At 46.8% G+C, this 12,005-nt stretch overlaps 2 protein-coding genes across 3 annotated transcripts in view; one reads left to right on the top strand and one right to left on the bottom strand.

Annotated features, from left to right (window-relative positions):
- LOC137658792 (pre-mRNA-splicing factor CWC25 homolog) overlaps positions 1–12,005 on the bottom strand; it is a 585,361-nt gene that overhangs the window by 273,481 nt on the left and 299,875 nt on the right. The window lies entirely within an intron of this gene.
- The window catches only part of LOC137658786 (apoptosis-inducing factor 3-like), a 92,155-nt gene that overhangs the window by 75,595 nt on the left and 4,555 nt on the right, over positions 1–12,005 (top strand). For both annotated transcript variants that reach the window (XM_068393816.1, XM_068393815.1), the window contains exon 10: positions 6,819–7,035. In XM_068393816.1, coding sequence (XP_068249917.1) covers positions 6,819–7,035 — 217 coding nt within the window. The remainder of the gene's footprint in view (positions 1–6,818; positions 7,036–12,005) is intronic.

Below are 12,005 nucleotides of genomic sequence, written 5' to 3'. Positions count from 1 at the left end.
TCCACTTATATAAGTTTTTTAACTTTTAATGTAAAATTTTAAAGAAATATTTGTCCATTTGGTATTCGTTCTTTAAATCATCGATCTAATTTCATAAATTAATAGAACTAGCGTATGGTTAATTTACACTGTTACTCGTTACTATCGGTGCAGTCCCAACATGCCTTGGTAGCGTTCTTTTCGATATGGTAATTAAAGTGTTGGCTATTATACTCCAACAACAACGATATGGGAATTCTAGTTTTAGTAGTATTTTCGTTCCTATTGTTTACATTTATATACATAGATACGTTATTGCTATATCTGTTCTTTTTATCATTACAACTCGCTTGTTTTTGAAAACCCTTTTGAATTAATTGTGGATTACATTTGTTTTCCCTTTTTCTGTTCTTTTTATTCTTTAACGTATAACTTTCCCGGCGTTTTTATGTAACTACCGGGTAGGTTTTTATGACATTTAATTTTACCGGTGGTTATATGTAATTACCGGGTGAGTGTGTTCAACATCTTTTTTTTAATCTCAACTCTTGCCCGGTGGTTTTATCTTTTTGTGACCGCCGGGTAAGTATGTTTGAAAGTTTATTTCATTATGGAAATGTCAGTTTAATATTTTATAAAAATATTTTGTTACAGTTTATATAGCAAGTACTAGAGACGATTTTGCTTTCTCATTCAAGCCCGTGGCAGAAGAATAAGTTCTCTCACAACGGGCAGGACTAATTATGGTCTTTTGTGTAAGAGTTTAATAGTGCAAGTTTCAGTGCTAAATTAGGCATTGGATTCTTTCAGCACAGTGGACGTCGTTTTCCTAGCTTTAGACCTCTTCCAAGCTCCCCGGCCCATGGGAGAAGGAACGTCGATCGGCGAAAGGAAACGAGAGGCGTTAGCTCACGAGCAAACACCCTCGCGAGCGTTCCTGTTAACGTTCCCAAGAATGCTCACCCTTGCCATGGGAAAGCAAAGAGCGTTGAACGTTTAGATTCTTACACTGCTTTTAGAGTTTTGCATTGCATCACTTTTGATTTTAATGGCAATACTTTAAGCCATAGATATTCGCTGATAATATCAATGCTTACAAACCATCATTGACTCGGTTTTTGTCCCAGAGCGTCAGTCGGCCTTATGAACCCTCTGGTCGGAACCGAACGCGCCGAGCGGCATAATGAATATCATTTTGCCTTAACGCTCGGCGCTAAGTCTTTCAAGACAGGACGAATGCAGCCTCGTCTTTCAGGGCAATGCAGCCTCGTCTTTCAGGGCGAATGCTGCCTCGTCTTTCAGGACGAATGCGGCCTCGTCTTTCAGGGCGAATGCGGCCTCGTCTTTCGGGGCGAATGCGGCCTCGTCTTTCGGGGCGAATGCGGCCTCGTCTTTCGGGGCGAATGCGGCCTCGTCTTTCGGAGCGAATGCGGCCTCGGCTTTCGGGACGAGTGCGGCCTCGTCTTTCGGGGCGAGTGCGGCCTCGTCTTTCGGGGCGAGTGCGGCCTCGTCTTTCGGGGCGAGGGCCGCCTCGTCTTTCGGGGCGAGGGCCGCCTCGTCTTTCGGGGCGAGGGCCGCCTCGTCTTTCGGGGCGAGGGCCGCCTCGTCTTTCGGGGCGAGGGCCGCCTCGTCTTTCGGGGCGAGGGCCGCCTCGTCTTTCGGGGCGAGAGCCGCCTCGTCTTTCGGGGCGAGGGCCGCCTCGTCTTTCGGGGCGAGGGCCGCCTCGTCTTTCGGGGCCAGGGCCGCCTCGTCTTTCGGGGCGAGGGCCGCCTCGTCTTTCGGGGCGAGGGCCGCCTCGTCTTTCGGGGCGAGGGCCGCCTCGTCTTTCGGGGCGAGGGCCGCCTCGTCTTTCGGGATGATAGGACGATCGCCGCCTTGTCCTTTCAGGGGGACGCCACGTCTTAATAGATCTTTGTCAAGGATGACTTTAGTGATCACTTTTCTCCTGTTGAATTGTTTGAGGTTAACAGAAGGAGAGGATCCTAAGTTCTGTTGCTCCATGTTCCCCACCCTCTGAGTTTTCACGTGGTCATTAATGGAGCTTTAAGAATATATTAATTTTTGTTTCTTAAAACAGAAACCTTTGATGACTAACAACAGTAGGAGCCAGACTTTGCTACTTCTGGCGAGCCTGGGAGAGGAGAGGAGCAGACCTTTGGTCCGTGTTTTTACTAAGGATGGATGCGAAATCTTTTTCCTAGTGAATCCTCCTTTGTTAGTTACTCCGATAAGACTTTTCTGCCTAACCGACTTTGCAACTTCAATGTCTCTCTTTTGGGAGAGGGAGTCTTTTTTCCGGTCCTGGACGTAAATGCTCTTTACACCTTCGTTCAGAAGTCAAAGTTCTCCATGGAGACATCAAATCTTTGGAGAAGAGGGTAGCAGACCTTTGGTCAGTACTTCTTCTGAAGGAGGATTACTTTTTCCTTTTATAGGGAAACCTCCTTTAATTTTTAGCAACAACGATTCTCTCTCCCAGTTCTAGAGAGGAGTCTAAGTGGCAGGCTATGCAATCAAACTTTATCTGAGGTTTGTTTACAAGAAAGAACGGGTGTAGAATGGGTCAGTTTCGGGCGTGTGTTTTGGTCTCAGCTCCGCCCCTCTCATGTTCACGTAACTTTTGCTTTATGTAGCGGAATACTGCTCTCTGGAGAAATCAGAGCGTCCCTGTATCTGGATTTTTAGATAACGTTGAGCCTATCAAATAATTAGGTCTTCCTGTCAACAAGAAGAGTGTCTTCTGACACCAGGACGCTCAGCACCATGTCTTTTAGAACGTTCAGCGTCTCGCTCTGTTAACCTCTCGGCTCCACGTCTTACAGGTTCCACGTCTTACAGGACTTTTGGCACCACGTCTTACAGGACTATCGGCGCCACGTCTTACAGGACGATCGGCGCCTCGTCTTACAGGACGATCGGCGCTTCGTCTTTCAGGACGCTCGACGTCGAAGTTCTAGCATGAGGCATGACTTTGAACATGAGAATCTAGGACTTCGTGATGACACTAGTCGAATCGTGTGTCGAGATCAAGGACGCCTTCGTTCTGATCTCTTGGATCCAGAAAGGAGGTTTGTTCTAGGGCAAGAAACATCGGGGCAAACATGCTCAGCAGGAAGAGACTTGTTTTTCCCTCAGAATGGTCTCTCAACCCGCAAGTCTGTCAGTCTCTGGATGTTGTGGGGCAGACCTGTAACAGACCTTTTTGCCTCCAACTGGAAGAAGAGGATCCCCTACTGCTGCTCCCTAGTCCCGGACGAGGAAGTTCTAGCAGTGGACTCCTTGATGGATTGGACGGGGGTGGACATGTTTGCGTTGCCCCCGTTCGAGATCATCAATCTGGTCTTCAGGAAATTTGCTTCCTCGATTCGGGGCGAATGATCCTAGCGGCTCCATTCTGGCCTGCTAGGGAATGGTTTTCGGAAGTGATGGGCATGTTGATGGACTTCGGCAAGTCCAGATCTTCTCAAACAGCCCCACTTCGAGAGGTATCATCAAAACCCCCTCGCTTTCAAACTGACTTCCTTCAGACTGACTAGAAGCTTGTCAGATCTCGAGGCTTTTCGGCACAAGCGACGAAATCTATCGCCAGAGCAAGGAGGATCTCTTCACAAAGAGTCTACCAATCCAGGTGGGAGACCTTTAGAGCTTGGTGCAGGCGGCACAAGTTTCCTCATCCACTACCTCTCTGAGCCAGATTGCAGACTTCTTCTTGTACCTCAGACAGGATGCTAAGCTGGCTGTATCTACCATCAATGGATACAGCAGTATGCTCTCCGCCGTCTTTAGGCATAGAGGCCTAGAGTTGTCCCAAAATCAAGGTTTGCAGGACCTCATTGGGTCTTTTCAGACGACGTAATAGGTACTCTTAAACCTGGATGTGGTGTTTTAAGTTTCTGTGCTCCAAGGAAAGACTCCTCTGCCCAGTTAGGTCCCTCAAAGTTTTTTTGGCTCACACTATGAACGTGAGCTGTGCATCCAACTTGTTATGGTGTTCAGTGAAAGATCCGCCAAAAACCCCTGTCTAAGTATGCTTTGTCCTTTTTCCTGAGGGAGAAAATTAGGGAAGCCCACCTCTTATGTGAGGAGGAACACTTCGCCCTGTTGAAATTACGGGCTCACGAAGTGAGAGCCATTGCTACCTCTCTGGCATATCAGGAATATATGTTAGTTAGGCTATTCATGGATGCAATTTTCTGGAGGAGCAACTCTGTCTTCGCTTCTCATTTACTTAGAGAGGTGAGAGTAGACTTTGGCAAGTGCTATACCTTGGGCCCATACATAGCTGCGGTTTCTGTATTAGGCAAAGGAGTTAATAACCCCACTCATCCTTGGTTTATATGCATGTATGAGGGTTTGTGTTTTTATGATAGTCTGAGGACTTCGTCTTGTGGTGTGGTTCCCTCAGTCTAGATAGATAGTTTGTCTATGTTGCAGGGTTAGGTGGTTAGTTTTAGTAAGGTTGCAGTTTTTATTATATGAGGCGAAGGTAGTTTCTGAAGTCTAGTCAAGTTGTTGGTCTTATCCCTTTGACATACTCGATTGAGTTTTTTGCAGCATTACAGGCTTACTCCTGGATAAACTCTCCTAAGGGAAAGCCACTCTAAAGGCTGTACCTTTGAATCAGCTACCTTAGCAGACAAGGAATCAAGGTGTTTTTATCTCCTACAACTCTTTTGTTGTTTCCCCAACGATGTTTACAGTCTGTTTCCCTCCTCCAAATGTGTGAATCAGCTATATATATATAACTGCCAGGTAAGCACTATTCATAAAAATGGAGTTTTTATGATAAAACAAAGTTTTATGAATACTTACCTGGCAGTTATATATATATTCGAAGGCCCACCCACCTCCCCTCAGGAGACAGGTCGGGCATAGATGAACTGAAGTCTTGGACACGGGAATGATTCCTTGGACCACCCTGTGACGGGTGTTACCACCTACCTCCCAACCACCACAAGGCGGTTGCCTCGTTTTGAAAAATTCTGCCGATTTAGAGATATCAGCTATATATATATAACTGCCAGGTAAGTATTCATAAAACTTTGTTTTATCATAAAAACTCCATATTAAGACTTGGTTGGCATATTTTATTCTTCCTATTTAGAAAGTGGCATAGGACCCATGGTATAATATCCTGACCTTATTAAGCTCACTGCTAAAGGATGGGGATACGTAATTGAAGGCTGTATAATTTTATCCACCGCAGATATCTTGGCTGTCATCATGAAATGTACAGTGATAAAATATGGAATTGAATAGGAAAGCACAATCTGGTATTATTCTTGAAGATTCTCCTGTGTTTGGAAGAGTATTAATATACTATGGTAATTGTGCCCTTTTGCTCCATCTATAATAAGCAAGCTTGAGATTGTGTAGTACTTTTACGATTGCGGTTTGCACGTTGCAGCAAGACTATGGGTAATCCATAAATCTTTGCACATATTTTTGCGTTTGCCACTTGCCTTACTTCTTTTGGAAACCAGTTTGCAGACTCAGGTGGTCAATAATTTGAAAAATAACTTCTGAAAATGCTTTAAAAGTTCACTTGCATGCAGGCTTAAATTTTAGGATTTTTAAATCACTAATTCTGATGCTTTTTTTTATGTTTTTTTCTGAAGTAAGTTTCAGTATTTTGAGCACATTGAGAGAGATGTAGGTATCCTAGCACAGTTGCACATAATTAGATGTATAGTACAATAGTTAGGGATCTGTAAATCTTTTTGTAGGTACCTTCCCACTTTTAATATATTACTGTAGTTCAAAATTTACTTATGACCTAATGAGCTTTTTGTTCATCTTTCAAGTAAGTATACACTTTATGATGTACAGTAACTTAAATTTTTTAGAAGAACATTCTGCAGATTTAATTGTTTGTGAAAAATATGGAAAGTGTGGGCTTTATGGGAATTCTTATTTGCATATTTATGCATTTGTTTGAAAGGTTATGCTTAGTGACGTATTTTTTCACAGCACGAAAATAACTGGTTTATTTGAACCTTTTCTTTGTGGCGTCTTGAATTTTAGGTGGTGTGGCCATGTTACTTTCATTCTAGCTTAATTGTGTTGTGATTTTACATCTTCATTCAACTGCAAAATCAAACTACGGCTATCAAAAAAGGACTAGGATGAACCCCGTCCAGTAAAACAGTATAGGACTAAGCCTGCGTCTAAACTGGCAATAATTCGGGATGTGCAGGCAGAGCTAAGGGCTTAAGCTGAATTATATAATACATTGATTCCAGTGAGACAACTTTCACACACAGAGTTGACGATGTTGGTTGAAACGGTCTTGTTGGAATCGGTGTATTTCTAATTCATAAGCCTGACTACCCTCTGTGTGTATTTAGCTTTAGGTTATCATATTCCTGTAACCTTTGGTTTATATTGTTGAAATAATGGAATCTGCTCTTCCTCATTACATTTACAGGACTTTTTATATAATGATTTAAAAAGAATAGTCAACGTTGTGGATTATCAGTAGAAGCCGAGTACAGTATGTGGTCAAATGCCATTTTGCAATAGATTGGGAAAACGTATTTCAAGGAACTTTAGATGCTTTTGCACGGGACCTGTTTCTTATCCTAATATTTTCATTCGTAAAATAAATTCATAATTAGAATCATGCTTCAGATTGTAGAAAAGTTTCTGGGCTTCGACCAATTAAATGTTTCTGATAATTGTTAGAGATTCAGTAGTTTATAGGTCCTCCAATGTTTTAATCATATGTGGGAAGATTTCAAAATATTGATTATAGGTGCATATTTTAAAACCTTAAATAGAGATATGTTAAGATCTTATAAATAAGATTTTATTTTCATTTTGTGTGTTTATGTTTTCAGTTCCTGGAGACCAGTGTCCCCAATATATACTGTGGTGGAGATATTGCCTTGTTCCCTCTGTTTCTTCACGATGGAGCTCGTGTCGCAATTGGCCACTGGCAAGTTGCCCTCGGCCACGGGGCTTATGCCGCCCGTAACATGATGGGTCAGGGTGTGCCTGTTCGATCCGTGCCGTTCTTCTGGTCGGTTTTGTATGGGAAGAGTTTACGATACACAGGTGAGAACTTTGTTTCGCTCATTGCAAAAGGTTAGGCTTTTTTCATTTTTCCTAAACTTCAGAGGGCTTTTTATGCTATAAGTTAGTAAGTTACTGTTTGACCTTTATTTATAGGAATACAGTATTGTACATTATCTAATCAACTTTCAAGTCATACTTGCTCTTCATCATTCAATTTACTAATTTCCAATATTAATCTTACCCGATGATCATGTAGCTGCAACTCTGTTGCCCGACAGAAAAAACCTACGGTCGGGATACGCCAGCGATCGCTATACAGGTGGGGGTGTACAACAACAGCGCCATCTGTCGAGTAGGTACTCAGGTACTTCTTGTCAACAAGAACCAATTTTCTCTCTGTCGTGCCACCGGCAAGACCTACTTGATACGCTGTTGTTTCTGGAGTTGATTTCACGCTATTTGGTGATGTATTCTTTCTAGATATTAGCTTTCGCTGTACAGGAGTTATTATCATTACCTTATCAAGCTTTTTTGATTAGATTTGGATTATTTGTTGACGACTTGGATAGATTTTGGATTCCCCCCTTTGGCTAATTCAAGATGTCTGACCATACTCAAGTCCCCAAGTACAGGCAGTGTAGCGCTAGGGACTGTTCTAGGCGTCTTCCGAAGGCCTCTATAGATCCTCACACCGTTTGTTCCAATTGTAGGGGTAAATCCTGTCAATTGGAAGATCGATGTGAGGAATGCGCTGGGCTTTCAGAATTCGATTTTAATGAATTCCTTAAGAATGCACGTAGGCTAGAGAAGGATAGGATCAGGAGGAGTTCGTCTCGCTCTTTTGATTTTTCCTCTCCCCATGCCCCTCAACCTATTCCTTCCCCTGTAGTGGTGACTCCCGACCCTTCTACGAGCTCTCAGCAACCCTCGATGGCGGACATGATGCGTGCCATTCAGGCTCTTGGTGACAGAGTGGAGTCATTAGCTAATGACCGCAATCAACTCTTGGCCGATGTCAAAGAGTTGAAGGAGAAAAGTGCAGTGGGAAGTGTAGTGAGTGCACGTGCGGTGAAAAGTGTCAGTGTCAGTGTTACGCATGAGGGTGCATCTGTTCGTGCCAGTCGTCCTCCCAGTCCGGGACCTCTTGCAAGCTCCCAAGCCCAGGGGAGAAGCAATGTCGAAGGACCAAAGGGTTCGACAGGCCTTGATCAGCGTACAGATGTACCCTCAGTGGTTGCGGACGTATCTTGCAGAGATCGTCCCATCCACAAACAGACGAGTGAGCCCATTCATTCCTCGTCTGTGGAAGAAGTTTCTAGGCAGAAACGCTGGACCAAGGTCTCACGACCTCTCAAGCGCAAGGTCCCTTCCGAGCGAGTCCAACGGCCCAGGTGTAGCCACTGGGTCAGTTCGGACTCGCCGCAGTCTTCCGAAGACTGCACACCTCCCAAGAGAGGTAGAGTGGTTCCGCAGCAGGCAATCACTCCGGCTGTTGCCGCACCAACCGCTGTAGACCCTAAGTGGTCTATGCTGCAGTCTATGCAGACTCAGCTAGCTTCGTTCATGCAGGAGTATCGTGCTGAGAAGGTTGACACTGCACCTGTTAACCTACAACCTGCCACGGTTGTGCGCTCAGCAGACACTGCGGCTGCCTGCTCCCACACTCCGGCTGTGAGAGCTCCACCACCGATGCGCAGTCGACCCTGCCAGACGCATGGTGACGTTAGCCGACATGCGGCACCCTCCGTTGACATGCGTGAGCTACCGCATCAGCAGTGGGAAGGTACTGTCAAGCTGCCGTGTTTTGACGCAATGCGGCAGTCTCCGCAACCCACGGCAGTCCCCACCACGCACCATCACTCCGCTTTTGTTGTTGCCAGCTCTCAGACTGACCAGCAGCGGCATGATGTTGGATCCAGTGCAGCTACGCATGCACCCGTGCTGCCGGATTCAGCCGTTCAGCTTTCTTCTCCTCCTTTGCCGCTTCCTCCTCAGCATTCGGATGAAGGAGTCTCTGATGACGACGAAGCTGCGCATTTGGACGATCAACACTCCGACATAGAGGAACCCAAGACTTCGCCTCCCTCCTTAGACTTTAGGAAAGTCCTTGCCCTGTTTAAGGAGTTGTATCCGGACCAGTTTGTGTCTGCAACCCCGCGCTCACCTCCCTCTGAGTTCGCTTTAGGCATGCAGTCAGCAGCTCCTGCCTTTACGAAACTCGTACTCGCGCGCTCATCCAAGAGAGCTTTAAGGGTACTGGGAGAGTGGTTGCAGTCCAAGAAGCAACTTGGTAAGACATCCTTCATCTTTCCACTGACCAAGCTTGCTTCCAAATCTAGCGTCTGGTATGCCACGTGAGAAGATCCCAGCTTGGGAGTTCCTGCCTCTGCCCAGGGCGACTTCTCAAGTCTGGTAGACTCTCCTCGCAGACTGGCTATGAGACGCTCCAAGATTTGCTGGACCTTTTCGGATATGGACCATCTTTTGAAGGGAGTTTTTCGTGCGTTTGAGATCTTCAACTTCCTGGACTGGTGTTTGGGAGCGTTAAGCAGAAAGACCTCCCCTTCGGATAAGGACTCTGCCATGCTCATCATGTCATGCATGGACAAAGCCATTCGGGATGGGTCTGGCGAGCTTGCGGCTTCGTACGTGTCTGGAGTTCTTAAGAAGCGAGATCACCTTTGCTCCTTCTTGTCGGCGGGGGTCACACCATGTCAGAAGTCAGAGTTGATGTTTGCTCCGCTTTCCAAGTGTCTCTTTCCTGAAGAGCTGATCAAGGGGATTGCCGCCTCGTTGATCCAGAAGGATACCCATGACCTGGTGGCGTCATCCGCACGTAAAGTCACAGCTTTACCTTCCGTGCCTAGACCTAGGATGGACACACCAGCATCTAGGTTCATTCCGCCCTTTCGTGGCAGAACCTCCAGCAGAGGAGGTACCCGTGCCGATAGTCAACGTGGCAAAAAGAAGAAGGGTTCCAAGTCCTCAAAAGGCAGAGTCTGACTGCCAACCTCTCCAGACAGCAGTGGGAGCCAGGCTCAAGAACTACTGGCAGGCCTGGGAGAACAGGGGTGCAGACGCACAGTCTGTGAAGTTGCTCAGAGAGGGGTACAGGATTCCATTCTTGCGCAAGCCCCCTCTAGCAACTACTCCCATCGACCTCTCTCCCAGGTACAGAGAGGAGGACAAGAGGCTAGCTTTACAGCAAGAGGTGTCTCTCTTGCTACTAAAGGGAGCGGTAGTCATAGTCCGGGACCATCAATCCCCGGGCTTCTACAACCGTCTCTTCTTAGTAGAGAAGAAGACAGGAGGGTGGAGACCGGTGCTGGACGTCAGTGCTCTCAATGCCTTTGTCACCAAGCAGACGTTCACCATGGAGACGACGAAGTCGGTGCTAGCATCGGTCAGGAAGGAAGACTGGATGGTCTCGTTGGACCTAAAGGACGCGTACTTTCATGTCCCCGTCCATCCAGACTCCCAACCTTTCCTAAGGTTCGTCTTTGGAAAGGTCGTTTACCAGTTCCAAGCCCTGTGCTTTGGCCTAAGCACGGCACCTCTAGTGTTTACCAAACTGATGAGGAATATTGCCAAATTCCTGCATTTGGCAGACATCAGAGCCTCCCTCTATTTGGACGACTGGCTTTTAAGAGCTCCGTCAAGTCGTCGCTGTCTGGAGAATCTCAAATGGACTATGGATCTGACCAAGGAATTGGGTCTCCTGGTCAATATAGAAAAGTCCCAACTCGTTCCATCCCAAACCATAGTCTATCTAGGTATGGAGATTCAGAGTCGAGCTTTTCGGGCTTTTCCGTCGGCCCCCAGAATCAGTCAAGCCCAAGAATGCATCCAGAGCATGCTGAAAAGGAACCGATGTTCAGTCAGACAGTGGATGAGTCTAATAGGGACGCTTTCATCGCTGGCCCTGTTCATCGCGTTAGGGAGACTCCACCTCCGACCCCTTCAGTTTCACCTAGCTGCTCACTGGAGAAAGGACATGACGTTAGAAGCGGTCTCAGTTCCTATATCCGAAGAGATGAAGTCTGCACTGACTTGGTGGAAGAACAGCATTCTTCTCAAGGAAGGTCTACCACTGGCTGTTCAGACCCCCGACCACCTTCTCTTCTCGGACACGGGCTGGGGTGCGAAACTGGACGGTCGGGAATGCTCGGGCACGTGGAATCCGGATCAAAGAGCACTTCACATCAACTGCAAGGAGCTACTGGCAGTTCATCTGGCCTTGAGAAGCTTCAAGTCCCTCCTTCTAGGCAAGGTGGTGGAGGTGAACTCCGACAACACTACAGCCTTGGCGTACATCTCCAAGCAAGGAGGGACTCATTCGAGGAAGTTGTTCGAGATTGCAAGGGACCTCCTCACCTGGTCAAGAGATCGAAAGATATCGCTTGTAACGAGGTTCATTCAAGGCGACATGAATGTCATGGCAGACCGCCTCAGCCGGAAGGGTCAGGTCATCCCTACAGAGTGGACCCTTCACAAGAATGTTTGCAACAGACTATGGGCCCTGTGGGGTCAGCCCACCATAGATCTGTTCGCTACCTCGATGACCAAGAGGCTCCCAAATTATTGCTCACCGATTCCGGACCCAGCAGCAGTTCACGTAGATGCCTTTCTTCTGGATTGGTCCCATCTAGACCTGTATGCGTTCCCCCCGTTCAAGATTGTCAACAAGGTACTGCAGAAGTTCGCCTCTCACGAAGGGACACGGTTGACGTTGGTTGCTCCCCTCTGGCCCGCGAGAGAATGGTTCACCGAGGTACTGCAATGGCTAGTAGACGTTCCCAGGACTCTTCCTCTAAGAGTGGACCTTCTGCGTCAGCCGCACGTAAAGAAGGTACACCCAAGTCTCCACGCTCTTCGTCTGACTGCCTTCAGACTATCGAAAGACTCTCAAGAGCTAGAGGCTTTTCGAAGGAGGCAGCCAGAGCGATTGCCAGAGCAAGGAGGACATCCACTCTCAAGGTCTACCAGTCAAAATGGGAAGTCTTCCGAAG

The sequence above is a fragment of the Palaemon carinicauda genome, chromosome 19, assembly GCF_036898095.1.
Source record: "Palaemon carinicauda isolate YSFRI2023 chromosome 19, ASM3689809v2, whole genome shotgun sequence".
Lineage (NCBI taxonomy): Eukaryota > Metazoa > Arthropoda > Malacostraca > Decapoda > Palaemonidae > Palaemon > Palaemon carinicauda.
Note: the sequence above shows the minus strand (reverse complement) of the source record. Positions and strands in the feature narration are given on the sequence as shown.